Source organism: Macrobrachium rosenbergii, chromosome 55 (assembly GCF_040412425.1).
Source record: "Macrobrachium rosenbergii isolate ZJJX-2024 chromosome 55, ASM4041242v1, whole genome shotgun sequence".
NCBI lineage: Eukaryota > Metazoa > Arthropoda > Malacostraca > Decapoda > Palaemonidae > Macrobrachium > Macrobrachium rosenbergii.
In genome coordinates this window covers 58,754,485-58,781,664 of record NC_089795.1, presented here as the reverse complement: position 1 = coordinate 58,781,664, position 27,180 = coordinate 58,754,485, and the positions used below count along the sequence as shown (strand labels likewise).

General features: G+C 41.0%; 1 protein-coding gene across 9 annotated transcripts in view; it reads right to left on the bottom strand.

Moving 5' to 3' along the window:
• LOC136835295 (probable serine/threonine-protein kinase roco11) overlaps positions 1-24,075 on the bottom strand; it is a 36,306-nt gene extending 12,231 nt beyond the window's left edge. Inside the window, exons 1-5 of one of the 9 annotated variants that reach the window (XM_067098612.1) lie at positions 22,770-24,075; positions 19,933-20,059; positions 19,034-19,122; positions 14,839-15,957; positions 5,146-5,257 (exon numbers count right to left, since the gene is read on the bottom strand). In XM_067098612.1, the coding sequence (XP_066954713.1) occupies positions 15,846-15,957; positions 19,034-19,122; positions 19,933-20,059; positions 22,770-23,389 (948 nt within the window). In that variant the 5' untranslated portion in view covers positions 23,390-24,075 and the 3' untranslated portion in view covers positions 5,146-5,257; positions 14,839-15,845. Of the gene's footprint in view, positions 1-5,145; positions 5,258-13,956; positions 14,205-14,300; positions 14,783-14,838; positions 15,958-19,033; positions 19,123-19,932; positions 20,060-22,769 lie in introns of those variants that run through there. The other 8 variants (XM_067098611.1, XM_067098613.1, XR_010852091.1 and 5 more) reach the window with 8 other exon arrangements.
• Positions 24,076-27,180: the final 3,105 nt, after the last annotated feature.

Below are 27,180 nucleotides of genomic sequence, written 5' to 3'. Positions count from 1 at the left end.
CTGACCAAAACAACTGAAAATTCATATACCTGTCTTCCTCTGCCTTGGCTTAGGCCTAGACTTCCTCACTTCCCCGGACTTGACTTTGCAGACTTCCTCACTTCTCTGACTTGGACTTAAGCCTAAGACTCCTTCCCCTGGCTTTATAGGTCTGTACCCTCCTTTCCTGCAACCGGCTTAGGCCTCCAGACTTCGTCATTTTCCTGGACAACCTTAAGCCCAGACTTCCTCACTTCCCCTGGCTTGACTTGGGCCTACATTTCCTCCTTTCCAGACTTGACTTAGGTTCTGACTTCCTCACTTCCCAGACTTAGCTTGTTAGGCCTAGATTTCATTTCCCTGACTTGATAATGAAACCTAATTAATGGAAAATCATGTTACAACCATCTAGATATAAACAACTCATAATTTATTAAATAAGCTGGAAAATATATTTCCTTGATTTTTTAAATAAAGCCTAACCATGTAGCCATGCTAAACGCGCATATAACTTGGATTTTCGTTTTTTTTCTATACCAACTTGTATCTTATTTACAGTATATTTCATTCACTCAGATGCTAAAATTCTTCGTGCTTTATCAAAAGAAATCTCAACTTTCGATATGACGCTATAAAAGTAGAAAGTTAATTTACAAATCACATAGGCCAATGCTTATGCACTCAGTTCCTGCTGTGTCAATGGTCACTAGATATCAGATGAGAGCCTGAATGTTTCTGGGAAATTCTTTTTTGGTGGGGAATTATTTTTGGTGTGGGGGGAATTTTTTTTCTTTTAATAAACAATTTATTGAACTAACATTGACCATTCACTGGGAAATGCCTTCTGTCCTTCAGTTAATCACTGATACTTATTATCGATAAAGGAATTTACAATAACTGGAATAAAATATACTAACTGCTAACCCACAAGTTTCTAAAGAAGTACGATCAATTGTGAAATTTGTAGCTTCACTTTTGGAACTTACTGTACTTTAATATTTGCGTTTACTTAAGAATATTTTCTTCGTTGTAATCTGTCCATATTTGACATTTAAGCAAATAATTTTATTATAGCATTGTATCCTCTTTATAATGTTACTTTGGTGTGCTTATATGTAATTTCATATACTCAAATATTTGTATGTACTCTACTGGAATATTTTGTAATGTCAAAGCAAAATATTTGTTTTTTTCTTTTAAATGACTATTTTCTTCTCTACTCAAGTTTTAACAAAACTGTCCACCAAAGAAAGGTGTTAAAAGATTGGTCTAAACATACGATTCTCAGTTTTGTCTCTTTTATAATTTGCGTAATTTTAAATTTATCACCTGGCATCAGCGAATGAGATGTTAGATCGTCGCATACCAGAATATAAACAAACCCGCCGGAGTTGGTGACACACTGTAGTTTATTTGACATAAAAACTCAAAAAGGATAAACGTGAGTTTTTATTACCCCGACTCACGAAGCAAAGAAAGACAGAGAAAGAATGTAGAAGTAGTTGAATTAACGAAGAATACCACACTAACACACAGCTGCTTTAAAATGACTTGTGTAATAGTACAAGGAAAGGTTGTTGTAATGCTTATGGGTAATTATGGTATTTTAAGACGAATTAAAATAGAAGAAGCAGAAAGAGAGTAAGGAGAACAATGGAAATGGTAACTGAGAGTAGGTTTTGGTGGTTGGGTTAGGAAAGATTCTTGGAGACGTATGTGGACACCGCCTATTCGCAGTTCCGGATTCACGGCTTCACTTATTCGTGTATTTCTCTGTGGAACATATGTACACATTATTCGTGGAAAATTTGCCTATTAGCAGTATTTTTTATATATACATATTCACAAATTACTATTTTCATATCAGTTTCATGACTAGATGCACATTTTGTGAAAAACTATTAAAATATTCAGGTATAAGCATTTTTAAAGAGGTTTTAAGTATTCATGGATTTTAGCTATTCCACGGGGGTTATGTTGCACATCTCCCGCGAATGCTGGGGTCAACTGTACTTTAAGTTTGTATTGTGGGAGGAGATATCTGAGATTGTGTCTGTGGGATTGGATCCTCGAATGTTCCACTGGAGTACAGACATTACAGGGAATGATATATACGATGCAATGACATAGTCAGTGTGGCTGAGGTAGGGTTGTTAGATGGGGATGTACTGGCTTCAGTATGAAGTAGAGACGAGTGAGTGTCAGGAATAATGGGGAAGTCATCTGTAGAGGGGAAGTCTCAAGGTGAAGAGGGCTAGGAAAAGAAGAGACTCGCGGGTACAGCCTGATGGTAAGGGAGACAGGTAGAGGGAAAGGTGAGGCAGGTGGAGATTCTATTGAGGTTGGCGGGGGAATGGGGGGAAGGATAGTGGGAAGGTTGTGGACCTCAGCAGTGGTATGATGGACAGTAGCGTATTTTGTGTGGGAGGTGGTGGGGGATGAGGTTGGGTTTGGGATCGTGATCAAGGGTTGATTTATGTAATCCTCAATGCCCTTTATGGTTTCTGGAGGAGACTTGTCTGTAAGGGTTTTCTTGGGTGGAGGGCAAACAGGTGGTGACTGGGAAAACTTGGAAGGGAGAATTTGTTATTGGTCTTTGGAGTCGTTCCAAATTGGCATTTATTTCTTCATGTGGGGGTTGTGCTAAGGAGAGGATTCTTTGGGAGTGAGGTACAGGAAAATAGGGATGTAAAAGTAGGTGTTTCTGAATTTAACACCTCAAAACGGTTTGACAAAGATATACTTGAGGTAAGAAGTGGGGAAGAGGTGGTGGATGATGGTGCTTTAGAGGTATGCAGCAGTTTGGGCAAAGAAAGGGATGAGGTAGTAGAAGTAGAGGTGGTGGTGGATTGAGGAATTAAAGAGGAAGGGTGGGGGGAGGGGTTCGTTGTGGCGTGACATTAGCGGTGGTTTTGCTTGTTTGCTTTGCTGCTGTCACAACCTGGGCCAGAGTGACAGTGGTAAAGCAAAGGCAGCAAGTCTCCTGTCTAGCTTGTAGACAGACAACCACAGTAAAAACACATATTTGCCAGCACAGTTGCCGCAAGTGCTGCTCGATCATGGTCAGGTGAGCTGCAAACGGGCAGCATGCTTGTGATCTGCAAAATTTGCCTGGGTGGCTGAAGCACCAGCACTTTCGGCATTGACATGGGGAGGAGTATATTTTTGGATTTTGTAAAGTTGATCTCTGATGTATACATTTTGTGGGAGGTCTTGCCCCTTGAATGTGATATTTGCATAATTTTATGGATATTTCCTGTTCCTCTTGTCACCAAGAGTGTACCATGTAACATGGAGAACTTCATGGTGGTCACTTAGGAGTTCTTTGAGATCCGCTGGGCAGTCACTCCAGCTGACATTGTCAACTGGACACTGCTCAGAGGGTATCACCACTATTCCAGTGCAACTGTTGAGGTAAGGATGTGGTGTGGTAAGGAAGGCATTACCTTGTAGGTTTTTGAGGGTGGACATTGCTTGAGCCTGAACCACCATAAGACATGAGTGGTTGTGCCTTGTTAGGAATTTTGCCATTCCTACCTGTCTCTGCAACCACTTTGAAAGTGGAGTGTATTGTTTGCATAAGGAGCAGTCAGGGGGATGATGAAGTATTTGTCCCACTTCTGGGGTCCAAAGAGGGTTGACATAAGGGTTGGGTGGGTACTAGAAGGCATTTTAAGGTGGGTCGAAGAGGATGGAGTTGAAGCCTTATGAAAATTTTTTTGAGGAAGAGGTGCTGTAGTGGCCCGGTGTTTCATGGTAGAACGCTGTGGGTCATATAGTTGTAGAGTAGTCATCAAAGATGAACTGGTGGAAAGGGAGCACGAGGCATTATGTACCGAGATGACAGGTGACATGGTAAAAGAGGATAGGGATGAGATTTCTGGGGGAGTAGTCTGGTTCATGGTCTCTAAACTAGGTATGTGTCAGAAAACCCCAAGAAATTAGGGGACTGGTTGTGTTCAGGGTCAGTCCCCAATCCCTTAGAATTTGTTTGATATCTATTATTAGCCATTTGGGCCTGGGTATACGCTATGGAAATATACAGTCCACTCCTTGAGAGCCCTGCATGAAGGATTAAGAGCAAAAAAGAAAAACAAGGACGCTGTCCCCTATGGCATCCAAGAGGCCATTAACGACCAACACGTAGTTGGTCTTCTACCCTCGCTGCACGGACACTCAAACCTAAGGGATTAGGGGGGAGAGACAAAGAGGATTGGTAGGATAGTAAGAAAGAAGTGATAAAATGAAAGATTAAGAAAAAAACCAAGCCAAAAATTGGTTGAGCATAGGACCAAAGCCCAAGGTTGGTCACCCCACAGCATCAGGCCATGGTGCCTAGCAATGAAGCCCCTCCACAACGACAATGTTGCTTGGCATGGGAGGGGAAGGTAGACGGGAGTGTGGTCTGGGCAAGAGCTCATGAGGTTAGGAGCATTACCCCATCCCTTGCATTCCAAAAGAATGCAGGCATTATGAGTGACATGAGGCCCCGCCAGACCACATTCACTTCGTTCTACCTGTGGGACACTGCCCATTAGCCCTTGGACACGTTTTCCTTGGCTCCTGTGGTGGCTGCCCAATAAGTTGTGTAGCTATTCTGGCTTCCATATAGGGGACAGGTAGCATCTCATCTAAGGTGTCTGGTAAGCGAGTGTGTGTGTGAGGGACTGGTATCCTAATGTTTTTCTTTTACCTTCCTCATTGGGCAGACAGCCAGGTAGAGAGCTGTCTCTTGCTGGATGGATGAGTCAAGCAGGTGAGTTTTCATATACAGCATCACCCTGTCTTTCATCTTTTAATAGATGGTTTAGATGTATGTCCCCACTCTCTTGACAAGGGAAGAGGGGGACTGACAATGAAACAAACCCTTTGGTTTTTATTGGGAAGTTTTACAGTATTACATTTGTTAAGGTAATGATGCAAACTCATTACTTTAAGCCCAGGAGTCCAGCAGTTGCAACATCCCATATGTCCAACAAGCTACAGGTGTGGGATTCCTTCAGAAAGGTATTCCCAAGTGGGTAGAACTAACCAATTGGTTCAGAGGGAGGTTTACCCAAACTCGCCCCACCAACGGGTAAGTCTCCTATGTAAAGAACGAAACTTGGATTTGTGTAGGAACAAATAGCAAATTTTTAAAAGTAATTTGTGGTTTCCATAACATACAAACGTGAAGTTCTTTACATCAACGACCTGCCACAGCCACCCCTCATTCTGGTACCTGGACCGGAAGGCAAAGTGGAGTGTGGACCGACAGGTGGGTGGGACTTCACTCTACCTGTCGATGGTAAAAATTATTTATTTTTTATTTTTTACAGATTTATTCGACAGTAATTGACATCAAATGGGGTGTATTAGCATGCTAATATATCCACCAACAAATAATACATTCTATTCAATATACATTTTTTGTAATTAATACACATCATTTGTTCCACTCAAAGTTGGGAAACTTTTGAACAATTCTACGACAAACACCATTCTTCAAAAAATAACATACCTGATGGGTTACATTGTTAATTTGAGAATCTGTAACTTCTGATACTTCATTACATTCTAAAATATAATGATGCATCGTATGTTTACATGGCTCACCACAGTTTACAAGATCTTCCTTCAGCATCAATATACTGCCATCAATACTAATAAACCAAACATAGTCTCATTGCATAAGTGTCCACTTTAGACAATGTTTTACCATACAAAGTATTTGCATTTTCTGAAAAAAATACCTTGCACTGCCATCCTTAAAGATTTTTTGAATTTCAGCTGTTCCACATGCACATCTCTTATGCTACAGTCCTTTCTTAATTCTATTCATACTCATAGTACTCTCTATGTCAATAACATCTTAGTTTGTAGCTTCTTTAGCCAAGTTGTCAGCCATTTCATTCAAATGAATATCTACATGCGCGGGTATCCAGAAAAACTAAACAACATAGCCCCGCTCTTCTATTGCATATACTAATACTTTACATTCATTAATCACATCACTGTCAACAGGACTTTTACTACTGAGAGCAAATAAAACTCTGACAATCAACAAAAACAAATCCTTCCTTTTATTGACCACCAATTTCAACCTTCCAGTTGAGTAATTCTCAATCCATCTCAATAGGGTACCCTTAATGACTTTATCTTCATTGTTAGCCCTGTCAAAGGCTTTTAAACCCACAAATGCCCAGCATTTGACATCAGCATACTTAAGAGCTTATATAACACAATCAGAAGTACTTTCCCTTTTATGAAACCAAACAAATTAGGTAATAATTGGTTCCCAATCACAAAGTAGCCTATTAAGTATAAGTCTCTCCATTAGTTTGCATAAGCAAGATATGAGTGAAATGGGCCTAAGCCCATTACCTTTGGGTATAGGCACAGTTAGAGCAACTTTCCACTTGACAGGTAATCTGCCATTCTTTTTTTTTAATAGCACATTAAAGTTCATCCTTTGTAAATGGTAAACAAGTCTCATCAGTGACAGCTGCTTGTAATGCGACAAGTCGATGTCTTTTATCTAGCCTATTTCTCAAGCCTGAACATTGTTTCGCAGACCACTGAAACTTGCAGCTCCAGCCCATTTTCTGATTTAACTTGTGAGAGGGTGAGAAAGAAAGAGCAGGTAGAGGAGTACTGCTAGTTTATTGAGAAAGCAGCCCGCTTATAAAGCGGCATGCGGACATCAGTACAAAGACATACAAGTGACCCCAGGTCAATCATTCACTATACAGAACAAGACAGGTACATACAGATAACATGACAAATAAAAATAGTAAATTAAACACAAAGATACTCTGACACACACAATACACAAGGGCAAAAATGGATAAGTAATGAATATACAATTACATAGTAAAAATAGGACTGATTACTGGACCTAGGTTAGGTGAAAAGGCACAGTAGAAAAAAGGTTCTTTCACAGAAAAACCCATTTAGGGGGACTTAATACTCCCCCAACAAAGACGTAGGTAACGCCTGGATCAAGGCAGGTATCTGCTGGGCGCGGAGAGGGCCGCTCATCGATGTCAGCTGAGGGGTGCGTTCACTTTGGTGCGTTGGTGTAGGGTGATTGGTTGTTCCTCTGCCTGGGCCCGGGGCCTTCCGGGGGCGCCCACGCGACTTTCTTGTGGGCATGGTGGGCTGAGGGGGCGAAGTCTCCTGCGGGGGGCACTGGGGAGTGCCACCAACGTCCTCCTCCATAATTGCAGGCTTGACGCGGTCTACTGACACCCAGTCATCCTTCCCATGGATGGCCACCTGGAATGCCTTTTTGTTCCTTTTCAGCACAAGGAAAGGCCCTCTGTACGGCCTGGTTAAGGGCGGGCAGACGGCGTCGTTCCTGATGGAGACGTGGGTGGCGGAGGACAGACCAGGAGGCACGAAGGGGGACGTCCTGTCGGTATACGTCCGCTGGCAGGGGGGGAACTTTCCGACCCTGTCGCGGAGCCTCTGTGCTGTTAGGTTGTCCAGGTCCTGCGTGATGAGTTCGCCCGGGACAACGAGGGACTCCCCGTAGACTTTTTCAGCTGCAGACAGGTCGCCGTTGGCTCTGGGGGCAGTCCTCAACCCGAGGAGGACCCAGGGCAGCTGGTACTTCAATTGTTGGCGGTGCAATGAGCCATGAGGGATGCCCTCAGAGACCTGTGGAACCTTTCCACCAATCCATTGGCTGCGGCATTGTAGGTGGTGGTGCTGTGTTGAGTGGTCCCCAGCAGGCGTGCCAGGGCGGTCTACAGCTCGGACAGGAAAGCTGGGCCCCTGTCCATAGTTATGTAGTCCGGGACACCGAACCACCTGATCCAGCTGGAGAGGAGGGCCTCGGTGCACGCACTGGTGGTGGCTTCTTCCATGGGCGTCGCTTCGGGCCATCTGGTGGAGCAGTCAACGACTGTCAGAAGGTATCTGGCTCCACCTGATGGGGGAAGAGGACCCATGACGTTGATGTGGATGTGCCCGAACCGTCTTCCCAGCTGAGGAAAGTCGCCCACCCCCGACTCGGTGTGACGTCCTACTTTGCTTGTCTGGCACTGAATGCACTGCCTCGCCCATGCCGTTGCATCCCTCCGTATGCCATGCCAGACGAACTTCTCTGCCAGCAGCTTGGCCGTCATCCTGCCGGAGGGGTGGGACAGTCCGTGGATGATGTCGAAGACCAGGCGACGGCGGGAGGCAGGTACCAGTGGGCGGGGGTGGCCAGTGCTCACATCGCTCAGCAGTGTTGGCCCCCCAGGGGCGAGGGGCTTGTGCTTCCACTTCAGCGACGTGATGGCGGTGCGGTACACTGGAATCTCTGGGTTGGTGGCCTGTTCCCGGGCAAGGTCCTCGTAGTCGATCCCAAGAGGGCGTCCACTACAGGGTTCTTCCTGCTGGGGAGGTATTTGATGGTGCAGATGAACTCCGCAATGGCTGCGAGGTGCCGCTGCTGCCTGGAGGCCCATGCATCCCCCAGCTTTGTGGAGGCGTGGACCAGCGGCTGGTGGTCCGTCCAAACTGTGAAGGGCGTACCCTCCAGGAGGAACATGAAGTGGCGTACCACCTGGTACACTGCAAAGAGTTCCCTGTCGAAGGTGCTGTAGCGCGACTCGGTGGGGCTGAGCTTCCTGCTGAAGGCGGCAATGGGCTGAGGGGCTCCGTTGACGACCTGCTCCAGGATGGCCCCACAGGCGACATTGCTGACGTCCGTTGTTAGCTGGAGGGGGCGCGAGTCCCCTGCAGGCCAAGGCTGTTGCCTGGCAAGGGTGGCCTTCGTCAGGAGAAGGCCTACTGCTGGTTGGGGCCCCACACTGGGACTTGGATGGCCCTTCAGGATCTCTGCAGGGGGGCCATGGTGTGCGCGGGCCGGGAATGGACCTCCTCTGTAGTAGTTGACCATCCCGAGGAAATCTTTGTACGCCCTGACGGAGGTAGGGTGGGGAATCGGATTTACGGCCTCAACCCTCGATGCAAGTGGGCGGACGCCTCCCGGGATATCTCGTGGCCAGGAAGTTGGGCTCTTTGACGCCGAAGGTTCACTTGTCAAACCTGACGACGAGGCCATTCTCCTGCAGGTGCTGCAGGACCTTCCAGATGTGCCGCAGGTGTTCTTTGTGGGACCTGGAAAAAATTAGGATGTCATCAACGTAGCAGACACACAAGTTCAGGTCCCCCAGGATGCTGTCCATCAGTCTCTGGAAAGTCGCCCCTGCATTCCTCAGGCCAAAGGTGGAGAAGGCGAAGACATAGGACCCAAAGGGCGTGATGATGGCGGTTTTGGGATTGTCTTCTGGAACTACTGGTACCTGAAAATAGGACTTTAACAGATCTAATTTTGAAAATATTTTGGCCCCGTGGAAAGAGGCTGTGAGGTCTTGCATGTTTGGGAGGGGGTAGGGATCTGGTTCTGTAGCAAGGTTGAGCCGCCTGTAGTTGCCACAGGGTCTCCAGGAGCCGTCCGGCTTCTGCACCATGTGAAGGGGAGAGGCCCACAGGCTGGGAGCCTTTTTGCATATGCCCATACGCTCCATTTCGGCGAAAGTATTCTTGGCCTCCTGAAGGCGCTGAGGGGGAAGCCTCCGGAACTTTGCATGCGTCGGGGGGCCCCTCGTCTTGATGTGGTGGTAAATTTCGTGCTTGGCGGGGGTTCCAGGTACCTGACGATGTTCGGGCCTGAACACCTCAGGGAATTCCTTCAGGGGGGAGGCGTACTAGGGGGGAGGCGTACTAGTGGGGAGCGATAGAACCTACTGTGGGCACGCTGGGGCCCGGCACCAGGGGCAGGGACTGGCAGGACTTGGTGTCCAGCAGGCGTTGGCAGCCGACGTCGACTGCCAGTCCAAAGTGGGCCAGGAAGTCCGCACCCAGGAGTGGGGTCCTCACGTCTGCAACAATGAAGTTCCACTTGAATCTCAGGCCCAGGATGGGGACCGACAGAAGCTTGGTGCCATAGGAGAGGATGGGGGACCCGTTGGCGGCCGTCAGGGAGGCAGCCGGGTCCGGTGGGCATTTGCGGTCCTCTCTGGAAGGCAGGAACACTGACTGCACGGCTCCCGTGTTGATCAGCATCATCCTGCCGGAGACGGTGTCGCGGACGTAGAATCCTACTGGTGCGGGGGTCCTGGGTGCTTTTGCCGCCATGGCGGCCTGTGAGGGTGGCCGCCACCTCCCCCGTTTTTTGGATGGATAAAAAGGCAGGGGGCTTCGCAATTTCGAGCGTCCTTGCTGAACTTCCGAGGGTACAGTAGTAGCAAAGCCCTCGCCTTTCTTTATTCTGGTGATAGGGTGGCCACCTCCTGGCGATGGCGTTGATCTCCTCCGGTTGGAGGCAGCTGACGGGGTGTGTGGGCGTGGATGCCCGCTTCACTGCCCTCATGGAGTCAGTTAGCTGCTGTGCCGTTCTGATAAGATTCTCGACCGGCAGGGTGTAGGGCTCCTTAATCTGACCCCAAACCTCCGGGAGGAGCTGCCTCAGGAGGATCTCCCTTGACAGGCTGATCTCCTTGTGCCTGCTGTTAATGTCCGTCTCGGAGAGGAGGAGGTGGTCCTGGAGGGCGTGCCACGTCTCCAGGAGGCTCGTGTCCTGCCGGGGGTTAATGGCGAGGTTGAGGGCGCAGGCGGCTCTCCCAGAGACTGGCAGGGAACAGGTCTCGACGAGAGAGGCCTTCAGGTGCTGGTAGGTGGCAGGGCTAGAAGATGATGTCACCCACGGGGCCACCTTCCTGTATATCTCCTCCGGTAGGGCATTGATTACTATGTCTGCCTGCATTACCTCGTCGGTCAGGCCTGCCACCCTGAACTGCCCCTCGACCCTGTAGAGCCATGGTGTCAGGTTGTGATGGGTGAACAGCACCAGCTTTATGGTGAGGGCAGCCCTCGGTTGATCCGTCGGGAGGGGCATCGCGCGAGGAGCAGGCACTGGCGTGGAGTAGCGCATGGGTTTTGGCGTGGGGGAGGGCGCGAGTGGGGGTTGCGCGAGGGAGATTTCCGTCTCCAAGAAGTTTGGGGTTATTTGTATGTGGGAGGGAATGTCCCCATCCGTGCTCATTTCCGCACTCTCACTTGGAGCATGAGTTAACACTTGCATCAATACACGCTTGGGAGTGTGCCGTGTGGGTCCACTAATGACGCTGGTGATTTGCTGATGAGGGTCAGTAACGCCTGAACGCTCTGTTAGAGCACCGTAGTTAGTCCGCTAAGGGTATGGGGTGGTTCATGGGGCCAAGACTGAGTCGCCGTTTGGGTCCATTAATGGCTCTGGGAACCACTCCAGGGTCACCACTGTGACAGGGTGCGAAACAAAGAGCAGGTAGACGAGTACTGCTAGTTTATTGAGAAAGCAGCCCGCTTATAAAGTGGCATGCGGATGTCAGTACAAAGGTTTCCCTGCACCGATTACCACCTGGATTTTTACTCCAGTTACTCTGAGCTTCTTGGAGCAACTTGATCTAGCCTCATATTACATTGTCATTTGCATATGTTAATTTCTTAAAAGGTCTGCTACAAGTTTGCATGGGAACATTTAAGTAAAGCATATCCTAGTTAAATCAGACCACTGAGCTGATTAACAGCTCTCCTAGGGCTGGCCCGAAGGATCAGATTTATTTTTACATGGCTAAGAACCAACTGGTTACCTAGCAACGGGACCTACAGCTTATTGTGGAATCCGAACCACATTACGGGAAAATTTAAAATTCCATCACGCAGAATAAGCAAATCACTATAAAACTTTTCATCATTACCATGACCTTGGCACGTTTATGACTTTAATTCTACTTACTAACCATCATGAATTCAGCTTTTTATGTCTTCAAATTATACCTTTTTAATTTTTTAATAAAAGATGTCTTTCCTATTCCTAAGGAAACTTCCACTGTAAAGTGGTCACTCACAAACTCACCAACAATACATGCATCAGCTATATATTCAGATATATTAAAGAGTAAGGCATAATTAGGTCTACAACCTCTCCTGTATGTGGGTTCTCCGTTAAGGATACTGTTCATTATAAAACCATTCCTATTTTGACTATCTCTGCTTCCCTAAATGGTAATGACGCATATTCAGGTCACCCAACAATAAACAGCACTCATCAAAAATACACAGGCAAATTATCGAGGTCAAACTGATCTGCATGTACATACACACCGATTACCTAAGTACGCTATCCCTACGATACAACTTGACAAACACTCAGTATCATCAACTGTAGCAGCTGTAGTCAATCAGTAGGAATACAATTCTTACCAAATGCAATCAAAGCTCATTTATATTATCTGCATTAGTTCAAAACTTTAGATATCCTAGTAAAATCAGTCTAAGTCATGGGAAAGTACATAAGCATGGATATCAGTTAAACTTTATTGGAAACTATTCACCCTCCAAGATAAAATTTTAAGACAAAGTGTCTCCATTTTCCAAAATTTCTTGCCCCTAAACTTTTTAGCAAATGTAACTACATCCTTTAAAAGATCGTCATTTGCCTGCTACATATACTTCAATAACAGTGGCCCGGTAATGAAGTCACAGGAAAAAAGTCAGAAAAAAAGTCAATTTTGGCTAGGAAAAAAAAAAAAAAAAAATCACAGGAAAAAAAAGTTACATTAATTTATGGTGGCCAATATTCCCTAGGTTAGGTCAGGTCAGGTCAGGTTAGGCTGGGCTGGGTCAGGTTGGGTTAGGTTAAGTTACTTTTTCCAGTGACTTTACTACTGGCCACCATAAATGTGATTTTTTTACCTGATTCATAGTAACGAGGCTGTTATTAATTTTTCCTTCTATGGCCACGTATTTTTATTTCGCATTGATTTCTTGTACATCAGTATTCCAACTTACTCAATTAGAAATGTTTTGTAATTCATTACACTTCCTATCTAAAGGAATCACCTTCCCTGGTTATCAACCCCATTACTGCATTTACAAAGTTTTTGTATAACAGCACCGTCACATACTACAGTAGAAGTTGCTGTTATCATTACAAACTCTTGTGATCAGTTCTTACATACTCACAATAGCCTTTTTAAGCTCACTGATCTCCATACGAAGTGCTTGAATGGCACTATCGTTCATCACAAATTTGTTCAACATTTGCTGAACATTTCAGTTTGACTGTCTTGCTGCTACTATGCAACGTTGAACATTTCAGTTTGACTGCCTTGCTGCTATGCAACGTTGAACATTTCAGTTTGACTGCCTTGCTGCTACTCTGCATTCCCATATATGTACAACTGGTATAACATTTACCTCCTGTTCCTGATGGTTACTACACAGAGTTCATATCTCCTTGCCTTCTATGACCAGCCTCTTCTTAAAAAGCCATGAATTTGAGGTAATAGTATAATGTCACAGAAGAAAATTTTTTCTAGGATAAAAGTCACAGGAAAAAAAGTCACTAATTTATGGTGGCTGGTAATCATTAGGTTAAGTTATAGGTTAAGTTAGGTTGGAGTATAGGTGAGGTTAGGTTAGGTTGGAGTATAGATGAGGTTGGGTTGGGCTATTGTTAGGTTAGGTTGGGTTGGGCTATTGTTAGGTTAGGTTGGGTTGGGCTATAGGTTAGGTTAGGTTGGGTTGGGCTATAGGTTAGGTTAGGTTGGGTTGGGCTATTGTTAGGTTAGGTTGGGTTGGGCTATAGGTTAGGTTAGGTTGGGTTGGGCTATAGGTTAGGTTAGGTTGGGCTATAGGTTAGGTTAGGTTAGGTTGGGTTGGGCTATAGGTTAGGTTAGGTTACTTTTTTCCTCCGGCTTTATTAGGCCTAATGGCCACCATAAATTACTGACTTAGTTCCTGTCACTGTTTTACCTGGATTCGAATTTGTATTGTGGTCGCCATCCAATTACAACACTTCGGAACAATTTTAACATTCTCCTTTACTTTTTCTAAACATTCATTTGAATCATGTTTGACGCAGTACCTACAACTAAAGCTCTTGTCACATTTAAATGCCAAATGACCCGATCTGGTGCATTTGAAACACAAACAAGGATTTTCTTTATATACAGATACCTTTCTATACCCAATACAGGGAACAAATAATCTCTCTGCCTATGAGAGCAATCACCTGTGGCTTCACACTAAATTGGCCATTTTGTTTACGGTCATGTCAATTACTCCAAACAACTCGATCAACAACATGCAAATATTCTGATTCTAGACAATGACAATGGGTATTCAAACACAATAACCTTGGTGTCTTTTTTCGTCATCCTTTGGTCTATCTCGTACAACGTTTTCAAAATTGGTAGTTGTTAAATAGTCAATGCTCTACCATCTTTGACAGTTACATAGCCTATGGCTTAAACTTACCTTCCTTAAATAAGACCTCAAACTCTGGAAATTTCTAGACTTACCGTCAACTGCATTTTGTTGTGATAATCCACGTCAAGTAAGTTGGGAAAATTGAGTTATCGATGGCCGGAAACAGGAACCACTGCTGAACTCGTTTGAGAATTATTCAACACACGTTCATCACTACTTATTCTCTGTCTCTTGCTGCATAATGAAGTTACACCATCATAACTACGAGTACTTTCCTCTGCTACGATGCTACCTCTTCCGGGGAGGTGTGGTTTTTTGTTTAAATTCTTTTCGCAATAAAGGGGCTTCCCTTAACTTCATCCTTACCACCACTAGATAACGACTAGCCCATTTCAGTTTCTCCTATGGTATCCTTCGAAGCCATGTCAGTCAAACCAAAGGATGAGGATTAGCTGCAACCTGATTTTCTACCCTCAACACGTTCATTAAGTGCGGCAGTCGAAACTCGAAAGACTCGATATCTAACAACCTTGTCTGAAAGTTGAACGGCCGTTCCAGCTCACGTCGTTCGCAAGCTAAATCCCTAGGTAAAGAACTTCAGGTTTGTATGTTAGGAAAAATACAACTTACTTTAAAAATTTGCTATCTTGTAAATGTATTGTTCGCTTGTCTCGCGCCTCTTGGCCTTTGGCTGTCCTCTGTTCTGTATCAACAGGTTGCAGGGAAAAGGGAAGATGGAAGACATTAAGCAGGGCTAAAATTCTCATAGCTGTAGATTTCAAGCTACTTGGTGCAACTGATTCAAACGTACCCGCATGTGCTTGCTAAATTCACTTTTGTACAGAACATTAGTTTATCAATGTTAACTTCTTGGTTAATTACTTAGTCAATTTCTGGGGGCTGGCTCTTCTTGTTTTGCTGTTATCACTGTAAATGTTAAGATTCATGTAATAAAAGTTGTAATTCTGCAATTTAATTCAATAGACTCATCAGAGTAGTTAATGTTTTAAGTTAGGCAAGACTCTCATAGTTGCTTCAATAGCCTGATTGTTTGCATTACTATTGGATGCGGCACTTGTGTACTGTCCTTTTCGGTAATATTGATTAGCAGTAATCCTGTCGCCGATGTAACCAGACTACCCCCACGTTGTAGTTATTGCTATTGCTGTCTTGTTTTGCAGGCGGGGGCAGTGGCACATGGCAGCATTAGCCTTTATCTGAGCCGGAAACTTCCGGGTCATTGCCATTTCGCTACATTCTATTTCTTACATGTAATTAATATTCATACATACCTATAAACTTAAGTTATGGTTCTGTAATCATACTAATCAAATGGGCCAGTTGCTGGAGGGTTCCTAAAATTGCTGTAAGGAAATCCAGCTTAGCATAGACATGGTTCTTAAAGTTACAGTTGGCTGTATTATTACAGATTGCCTTTGTTTATATATATATTTTGCCTTTTGGTATAGAAATCAACATATGCCTTTAATATCATTGAGTCTTCAGTGTTCTCTCTTTTGTGACCCTTTGCTAGACCAGCAGACAAATATGTTTCCAGTGATTAAATTTCAGACACTGCAGGATAATAACTATTACATCTAAACTACAGCTTCCACTATGATTATTAGGCGCTTCCATCATGGAAATAGAGGACATTCTTCGTAGGTTGTCTGGCATAATAGTGGGCTTGCAGAAGCTGCTTCCATTTTGCTTAAAGTTGAAGCAGGCACTCTCGAAGTTGACAAGGACCTGACCATAAGAAAACAGATTACTGGACTACGAAAATGAGCGCGGCATTATATAATTAAAAACCTGAAAACTTAGCTGATGTTAGTATAAGACTTTAGATAATTAAGATTTTATATAGCATACATTGGATAGAAAACGCTTCAATATAGTACACAATGGATAGAAAAAAATTTCATATTTCATACATGGATAGAAAAAAAAGTCAAAACTCCTGCAAATAAATGTTATAGATATCTACCAGAGAAATGTAACTTGTAAATACACTAAGAGGAGGAGTGCAAAGATACTGTTAAACATGATAGATTTAAAATGTTAGATAAATGTGGTGTGTTTAGACTTGGCAAGTGCCGTGTTAGTGTATCCAGTAGACAAAACATTAAGCAGTTTATTGCTCCAATTAGGTATACAAATGACTCTTTATTGAACTAATGATATGATAAGGTATCCATAAATTTCCCTTTGGCTTGCGAAGTATGCCAAGATAAACTGGATGTAGGTCAAGTGCAAAAATGCCTCTTGGGTAAGATATGATATATTAAACTGGAGAAGGTAAGACTGTGGAGTCGTTCTGAATAAGTGAAGTCTGTCAGGACATCCACTGGATTAAGGGCTAAGTATGACGACACGTTTTAGAAAAGACATATTTAATTAAACCAGGAATATGAAGGCCGAGCGTGAGGGAATTTAGCGGTCTATTGGATTACCGAAGATTTCCATTATTGGAAACCTAAACTTTCGAACGGCTTCTCAGTGTGAAACTGGATTTTGGTCAGTGAAGATGACCTTTTTATAAATGAAAAGTTAACATAGTTACTGAGCAACTGGAACATAAAAAGTATCTTGAATTAACAACGGAAAAACACACAGTTAAAATACCTGTTGCATATACGAATTGCGTTAAGATGCAGTGGATAAAGAAAGTGGGCAAGAGAAGAGTTTCCAGACACCTGGCCAACTCGATATATAAAGAGTTGAAAGGTTGATTAATGTGAAGCACCTGTTGTTCAAAAGTGAGGAAGTGCCCATAGATCACTTCAGAGGACGAAAGAAGAGTCAGCGTATTAAAGACAAATGAAATATTGTGAAACTTTTTGCACGACTTGAGTGCGTATGCCATTGTACTGAACAAACTGGAAAGCTTGAGACTCAGTGAAAGGCTGATAGATAATAAGGCTGCTACTCGAAGAGTAAAATAGGCTGTCATTTACTTATTGGCAAAAGAATATTAAAATAGCAATTATGGATGCAATTCTCGGGCTCAGCAAGTCATGTTAGTTTAGGAAAAAACGGTTTTCTATGCTTTTTGCACAGCAAATAACGTTTCAAATTAAGATTGAACTACTGGTATCCAGCAGTTGGGTAAAACATTTACAAACGATGAATTTACAATAAATTTGGTTCAACTGCTTGTTTCACATGCAACAGCCGCATTGTTATTTCTTTTCATAATGTACACATAATTTTATGGAACTTGACAAAAAATTGAATGAAGAGTTACTAATGGAAACTGATAATTTATGAGAATGCCAATATTCAGTCTCCTAGGATATATCAACATTCTTCTAAACTCATGAGGTGGAATATGAATACATTTTCTTCCACCTCTTTACACCGTTTGGCCACCATTGGTGGGAATATTATTAGTGCCTCATTTTCTGTGATTTTGAAATTTTACCTACATGTGAGTTACTATCTTGACACCAATTCTGGGTCCTTTTTGCAAAGTCTGACAACTTACTGATTAAAAAGTACCAAGAACTAGCTTGTGTTGTAACAGTTGTAGCCTGCAGTTACCGCTGAGAATACTATTTTCCCCGTGCACCGTGGCTGCATAACTCCCCAATAATAGTTTTTTTCTGTTAGTATGACATTTCAGAAGAGGAATTTTCCTGATATTATCTAATTGTTCCAAGTCGCTTGACAAAACAGAATTAAGAGTGATCTAATCTCAAAAATGTTTATGAAGACTTTTGTAGATCATGTCCACACAAGTTATATCGGGTCATACTAAACCGTACCGTACTTAACCAAATGAATTTCTGTCGGAAAACTTGCATATTTTGTTTATTAATCCCCGTCAGTACTACATCATGTTTCTCCTATTAGTCACGCTTTGTCATTTTCAGTAAAAGATGTCCATTTTGGCTTTATGTTAAAGTACGAAAATCCTTAATGATAGATATCTTAAAAATAATTTAAGTGGCCGTTTGGCACGTTTTGGTGAAGCCGTTTTGGCGCGGCTGTTTTGGCGACAACCCGTTTAGGAGCTAGTCCATTTGGAAACAGACGTTTTGACGCAAATGCTATTATTTCTTTTCCCCCTTTTTAGATATTGTCTTTACGCAACCTTTTAAGGTAGCCAAATAAAAAAATCCCTGTTAGAAATGAATAGTAGCTTTTTATCTTCTGCCATCCTTTTTAATTTTTTCTAGTTAAATATCCTCGTGTTATCTATTTAATGGCTCATCTAGTATTAACGAAACGTGGTAAAAAAAATACTTGAGCATAATCGATTCCTTTACTCCCTGACAAAGGAAGCAACACTGACAGTTTAATGAAAGTTTGATAGACATCGCAAACTAGACTAGCCTCCATTCCTGTTAAATCTTTGAGAAAAATGATTCGTAGAAATCGTAATTCAGTGATGAATTCCCTTCCCAATCCTTGAAATTAACATGAATCATCCTACCTCGAGAGGATGGGGGTGGATTATGAAATCTCAAATGGTACGCTAAAACTGAGCATTTCAAGTAAATATACAAAGACCCAAATGATTGATTGACTGATTATGAAATTTAGGTCTTAAAGACCAAGCGCCAGAACCCATCAGGATTATTTAGCGCCACAAAAACCCAAATGATTTGTCATTCATTTGGTCAGTTGAATTTCACGTGAATCTCGGCTGAATTTCACATGAAACACTACAGACCAAAACGTCCATTGATATAATTTTTTGTCCAGCGTTTAAGTGGTTTACAGCCAAAGTCTTGCGCCAAATCGCATGAGCTCAAAAGTCTGCAGCCAAACGTCGTTTTCCGTTTAAATGAATTGCTTCAAAGTTTAAGATATTACTCACCAAAGGACAGCTTCCCGCCAAGGACTCTGAAGACGTGACGTCACAGTACAAAAAACTCGGCCAATGCAATCAGGAAATGCAGTTACAACCTGTCTCGGAATCGTTTGTCCGTCTTTATTGATAAGAAATACATTTTTTGCGGTGTGGAGCATATAAATTGTTACTAATCCATTAAAAATATCAATTACATTAAATAATATTTAATGTTTTACCCTGATTCTGTTCACTACAAGAAGGTCTCTAAGGAATAGCTTTGTAATTTATTTCAGTTATTAAAGTAGAGCTCACACAGAATATTGTAAAGTATAAATCTCAATCCAAACTGCTAATTACTGAAGAGCATCTCTCTGAGGCAATTCGATTGCCTTCAAGACATTAACTATTTCTCTCATGATAAGTTTAACACCACTATCTTCTAGTTATGGTAGGAATCAAATCTGCCAGGTTTACAATAGGAAAAAACTATCATCTGGAACAATTTCCTTTAAAGCGAAGATCTGGGATACTGATGGTATCCACAAAGGAAAGCTTTATTCCCACATTGTTATTTGAAAATTATATGAATTCTAAGGTACAAGAGGCATTACATGATACTGTATAGCCTTATGCCCTGCAAAATTACAGTTATGATCTCATCCAGTACATTGATAAATGATGCTGAATCATTCTATAATTAAAACTAAATTAATTACTTATATTTACCACAACTGACAAAATTAATTTCCTTAAAACAGAATTCATGAAAATGGCTTAAAAGAAAACAGATTATAAGTTAAACATTAGGACAAAATTTATGAAAAGGTTGTTCTATTATATAGAAAAACCTGCTTTTCTTATGTAAAAAGTCATCTCCATTTTTTAAAAGATAATTATGAAAAAAAAACGACTATCGTTCATACCTTTGAGGCCCACATCACAACGACATTACGAGTCACAGAAAGAAGTTCAGCATCTGTAGTGTCACAGCCACAGCCCACATATTCTGGAGCCATTCCTATTCTCATGTCCCATGGTGACTGTAGGATTCTGGAAAACCCATTAGGGAATCATTGTGACCATTTCGTATTTAGCTATAAAAGAATGTTATTGTAAATGAGCTTAACAGGGTAACACAAGTTACATGTCCATTAAACCCGGGAGATGACAACGTAACCACCTCTAACCCAAGGCTCGTCATCGAGGTTTATCAGTTTCTCTTAGAATTGTTCCTTTGGTATTTTATTATAGGTTCCCAAATTATGCTGGAATAATGAAGACATTATTACTTCTATCGTGATGCAATTAATTGTCATTTAAAAACACCCTACTCATTAACCAGACATAAATGCTTTGTTCCAATTTAATCTAGAAAGTTTGTATAATGATCATTTCTTAATATTTGAAATTACCTAATAGATCAATGCATAATTCCCATATAAATCTCAAGCTGTAAAGTAACCTACTCATCAGGAAACGTTCAAACCAGTAAAGGATTCGGTGTTTAGGTTTATATTTATCCAACAAATTCATAATGGATTATTGAAAAGTAATAATTTTTTTTCTAGATGCTTATTTCATCTAGAATAAAAATGATTACTTTTCAATAATCCATTATGAATTTAGTGGCACCATTGTTCTCATATTCTTCTAATTAATCCACCCTAATTAATATATGAAGATTTATAGAACATGAAATGACTGAAGATCACACAAGGCCTATATGAGAGTTGCTTTCTGAGTAAGTGTATGAGGAGGTATATATAAACTAAATGAGACTGTTTGTAAGCCTAATTCTGAGATCACTGCCTGATATTACAGGGGTTTTATGTTCCTCACTGGTGTGCAGTTATAAAAGAAGTTAGACTTTTGGTCACTTATGAAAAATACCTCAGTATGAGGAAACAGAAATGAAATGATGGTAGGGTAATGCATTACCGTCTATGAAATATAGCTTTTAAAGATAATTATTTAAACATGAATACTTTAAAAATGCATGTCTGTGTCAAGAAGTCATTCAAATACACATGCATGTTATGAAAAGTTAAGAATATATTAGTTTTACCAGACCACTGAGCTGATTAACAGCTCTCCTAGGGCTGGCCCGAAGGATTAGACTTATTTTACGTGGCTAAGAACCAATTGGTTACCTAGCAACGGGACCTACAGCTTATTGTGGAATCCGAACCACATTATACCGAGAAATGAATTTCTATCACCAGAAATAAATTCCTCTAATTCTTCATTAGCCGGCCGGAGACTCGAACTCGGACCTAGCGAGTGCTAAACGACAACTCTACCGACTCGCCCAACGAGGAATGCATGTTATGACATCATGATATTAGATAACTATAACTTTCTTATAAAGGTTAAGCAAATTATATACATTGTAAGTTGAAATAATCAATCCATAAAGCTGTCACGTCAGTTCCAGTACAGATACACTTTCTACCTATCTAAGTAAGTAGAGAATATTGTTATATGGATTTGGACATACCGAACCTTTTTTGGCAAAGTATCAAATATGCATTTTTCAAATTCTTGTTTCAGCAAAGTATCAAGTCTATGTCTCACCATCCTGGATGTATGGTGAGAGAGAGACATTTGATACTTAGATGCAATGACAAAATAACCGTCAATGCAGAAAACTAAACAACAAAAAATAGAAAAAAGCTGCATATTCGACACTGCCAAAAACAAGGGACGATACGTTGTTAATAAACAGTATTAAACATAAATATTAAAAAAAAAAATCTTTGAGTCATAAATCACAGAGTATGAGTGGCAATAAACCGCTGAGGCCAAAATTTACCACACACCGGATGAAAGATCTTTTGGCAAGCAGCACGTAATATACTCAGACAATAACAAAAGCTCCCCCCGCTTTTTTTTATTTTTTTTTATTTTGCTAAGGTGATCCCACTAAGGCCCCGGTTATCGATATGTCCCAACTTGTAGGTCTCCTAAGGAGTGTTGTCTTAAGAGGAGCAAATATGATTTAATTTAGGCTGGTAAGGTACCACAAACTCTGCCCCAGTTACTCCATATTGGTGTCTTACAATCTTGAGCCGAGACTTATCGAAAATACTCGATATTCATCACAGCTCTAAACAGAGTACCAGATTGGAGAAGGCAGATGTTCAGAAATAGGGCGTGTTGAGAAGTGTATTGTTCATACTGCCTGCGGAGATATCGTGGACTCAGTAGTCAGCCGTTATATTCAGTTCGTAATGCACATCATTTCGAAAAATTTGGAGACTTCCTTTGTGTTTCCCGAATCTGTCTCTGTTTTCCCTCTATATGGTCTATTGGCAATATTTAGCATTCTCTCTCTCTCTCAGACGGACAGACAGACACTGATAGAGAGAGGTGGATGGGGAAAGGCAATTGTAGACATAATTATATCTGTCGGGATGTAGAGATACTCAGGCCGCAAATGTCGTTCATGTAGATTAATATGGACAGGTGAAACAGAAAAATGAATATTTGCAAGCCAAATAAGACTACCTAAATGTCAGCCAAGGAGGAAACAAAAAGGGAGCGATATGCCAAATAAACTGAAGTGCTTTTGCTAACTTGAAGTTTTTGAATTTGAAAGGTTTACGCTAGACATATTCGGAATCATTTGAGACGCATGGGTATTTTACAAACACGTAACATCAACCTTACACTAGAGAACGTTCTAATACACCAGTTACTGTAATAAAATAGTGACATGAAGTTAGTATCGGTCGTTAATATAGATTCAATCAACTCTTACCTTTTCCGTAGCTCCTTCAGGTGTTCCGGAGTCTCTTCGTGATCGTTCTCTTCTGCCCTTTCTCTGTTTGTGGAGCTTTCTGTGATGACGGAGGAGATGTTTTTCATGGAAACTGGTGCAGTTTTTCCATCCTTTCCAGGACCAAAACTTCTTCCCAGCCCTCCCCCAGCTTCGTCCATATTCATGTTTACCACCATGTTGAAATTTTGATTATTATTATTGTTATTGTTGTTGTTGTTGTTATTATTGTTGTTGTTGTTGTTGTTATTGTTATTAACGATATCCACAGCGTTTACTACTGTGTTTAGGACAATCATCATGAAACTTAGAAATGAGAACACGGAAAATCCAACAGGAGCAGGACATTTTGAGGAGGAACTTGGCGAGTAGGACATCCTGGGGGTAGCACCTCGACTTTCAGGCCCCAAGGATCGCAGAACCCTTGCAGCAGAAGTATCATTTAAAACTGTAACACCATAGGATTGTAGAAGACTGCCTGAATAATCCATAGGATGTTGAATTTCGGGTTCCTGGAGTTCCACAGACTCTATAGCCAGCGAGTCATTCGCAATTAACAAGCCAGGGGATGAAGGAGTCTCAAAAATCCTTGCGAAATCCATCGTTTTGTTTTGGGGTGCTCAAGAAGCGGGTGATATTTTGCTTTCTGGGTAAAAGGCAGCGCACCTACAGAATCGCGTTAGGTCAGGTACAGTATTTATTTGAGGAACACTTGTAATGAAGTACTTCTATACAGTAGTGTAGTACTAAATACAGGCATGTCAGTACAGCACGCTGATAACAGTCTGTCGAACAAGCGGTTTACAAGCGTAACCTACATAGTAAACTACGTAGTAAACAAACATTGGATCAACTGGAACAAACAATGTTGAAGAAGTGAAATAAAAACATTTTTGAGCAAAAAGGTTTGACAATGATAACAAACACCTTTAACTCGTTATCTCAAATATCATTACAAATGAAAAAGCAAAATAGTAATTTACATCACCTTAAGATTAATAGCCTCTATTATGTCCCAATAGTCCAGACATGGCGAAATCAGGTGGTTTTTGAATAAAAAATTATTGATGCTTACTGCAGAAATAAAACAGGTAATGCACCACAACTGCCATCTTTCACAAGAAAAGCCCTGTACTTCGCTTTAAAAACATAAAAAATTCTATACCATTACTAATGTAGAACCTTTACTAAGAATACAAAGTCACGTATAACTAGCGAATGCAAGCGTCGATTTCACAGAAAAACACTAAGGTTTATTGAACCACTCGAAAACCAGCCTTAATCTCAGGGGGGACTGCAAGAGACTGAAAAAACCTAACGCCATTACTCGAGGTGCGTGTGGTGACCGTTACTCGGAGCTGTTAATAATTGCCGAGCGTTAACGGTACAGATGCTGTGTTTTTGGCTATTATAACTGTATGGATTATAAACCAAACAACGTTTTACAGATACAAGTATATATGTGTATATTCATAAATATATATACACATGCATATATATATATATATATATATATATATATATATATATATATATATATATATATGTGTGTGTGTGTGTATATATATATATACATACATACAGACATATATGTTGTACCTATATGGCACATATATGTACAAACACATATATACATACATACATACATACATACATACATATATATATATATATATATATATATATATAATATATTAAAAATCACAAAGTTAAGTATACCTTATTTAATCCAGACCACTGAGCTGATTAACAGCTCTCCTAAGGCTGGCCAGAAGGATTAGACTTATTTTACGTATATTAGGAACCAATTGTCATCTAGCAACGGGGGCTCACAGCTTAATGTGGAATCTGAACTACATTATAACGAGAAATTAATTTCTATTACCAGAAATGTATTCCTCTAATTCTTCATTGGCAGGTCGGAGAATCGAACGCGGGCCCAGCAGAGTGCTAGCTGAGAACGATACCCACCGTCCAATAAGGCACTAAAAAAAAATCACAGCAGATGCACGTAACTTCAGTATATAAGCGTATATAAATATATACATGCACACACACAAACACACATATACATACATACATACATACATATATATATATATATATATATATATATGTGTGTGTGTATATATATATATATATATATATTGTGATGTAAGGTGGTCACCTCTGATAATGCAAAAATGAGGGCATACCTATTAGCTATGATCAAAGACAGAAAGGAATTTTTCAGGTACAGATTTGGCAACTATCTTTGTTGAGATTGTGTTGTAACTGCTATTCCAACTGGATACTGCAGTTGCTTAAATTCTTTGTGCCAAAAGGAAATTGTTATACTGATAAAATTTCAATTTACTGTGATTTGGTAAGTACAACTTTTTTGTGCGCTCACGATTATACAATACACCAAAATTCTCCAACCTGCCTCAAAATAGACTTGTTACTCCATCTTCCCGTTGTGCTTCAAAGATTTCATATTAATTAACACTACTGTTACTTAGAAAATATAATGGAATGCAAAAATAAATGGAGTACTCAAGTTTATGGTCAGTGTCACCCAACTATCACCCCAAATACCAGAGGTTCTACCATATATGATTCCCTTTGGGTGTAAGCTGTTTAAATAAAGAGAATATGATAACAAAGAATTATTTGTGCTTAATATTTCTATATATATATATATATATATATATATATATATATATATTATATATATATATATATATATATATATATATATATATATTATATTATATATATATATATATATATATATATATATATATATATATATATATAGATTTTTATGTATGAAATTAAATGTACTTTAATTCTAGTACAAATCTATCAAGTCGGTAATGCACTGATTTCATTTCAAAGTACAGAATCTGAATTCGACGGGAGTATAAACAGCAGGATTGATTGTTGGGTGATTATGGTGAGGCTCCCTCTTGGCTTGCCACTCGTCAGTCCACCCAGCTGTGAACTGGTACCAGAATGTTGTGGTCAAGATAAAAGAGCGTGGGGCTAGCAACATCATCTCAACGTCACTACTTTCAGCGCAAAATGGCATAGGTTGAAGCTCTGGCCAGGGTAGGAGTATTTATCATATATAATCCCCTGTAGTTATTAATTATAATCTAGGAAAACGAGAATTCTCTATTAATTTGGTGGTTATGGCTTAACACTGAAAAGTATGGCAAAGTTACCAAGTGTTAAACTGATAGCGTAGCATACATAGCTACGTCATACAAACCTAGTACTCAGCTAACATGATGGAGACAGGCTGATTTTAATTCAAAGTACAGAACAAGAATTCCACAGGAATATATGTAGCAGAGTTAATATCAGCCTATATCTCTCGAGTACTGGGAGGTTGTCGTCAATGCCATTTATTATCCAGCGTTAAACGGCAAAAGTTCCAACACTGTTCAGGATAAGAGGGATTATATAATTTCCTTTGGGTATCACTTATACTTAAGGTAAAATGAATTTGATGTTAATTGGTTATTTGCAGCTTTATATGATTTTGAAAGTGTAAAAATGTAAATCCATCATACACAGCCACGTCTTGCAACCACGAGCTACTGGAGGACCGTAACAGCTTGTTAAGGGATGAACATGGCAGCGAGTAGCATTTCATTTTCTGTACAGCCACCACATACAGAAATAGCTTTTATATATACATTATATACACACATATGTATGTGTATGTGTGTGTATATTTCTAGCTATCTACATATACTTTATATATATATATATATATATATATATATATATATATATATATATATATATATATATATATATACATATACATATACAGAGAGAGAGAGAGAGAGAGAGAGAGAGAGAGAGAGAGAGAGAGAGAGAGAGAGAGAGAGAGAGAGGGAGAAAATGCCAGAGTAAATGTTTTATGTGTCTGTATTTGTGCTTGGAGCGAGCGGATTTATAAGCCAGTGAACACTCAAATTAGGAACTGTTTCATTTTTCTTGAATAGTTACAAATACCACCTTTGCACAGTTAGCATAGTCATTCTGAGAGCCATTTTGCTGCCTTGACGATAATTCTCGGTAGTTGGCATTAATATTGTTTTTATCTTTTTGTAGCAGTGAGGACTCTCCAGGACAGAACGGATGAATTAAAGACAAGTAAACAACAATGGCTTTCCCGTTCACCCTGCTCTATGACGTCAATTTTTTTCCCAAGAGTCGTGACTGCGTTGAATGTGTGTAAAAGTAACCTTTATTGCACGAGTACAAACAGCTCATAAACCCATGCGTTTCGGGGTCAGTGACCATGCATGTTTCACGACGTTCAAGTGATACTCGTCCTTACGACACTCTCTATATGGAACAGACTGGACTTCCTGGCATAGAAAGTTGTCCGCGG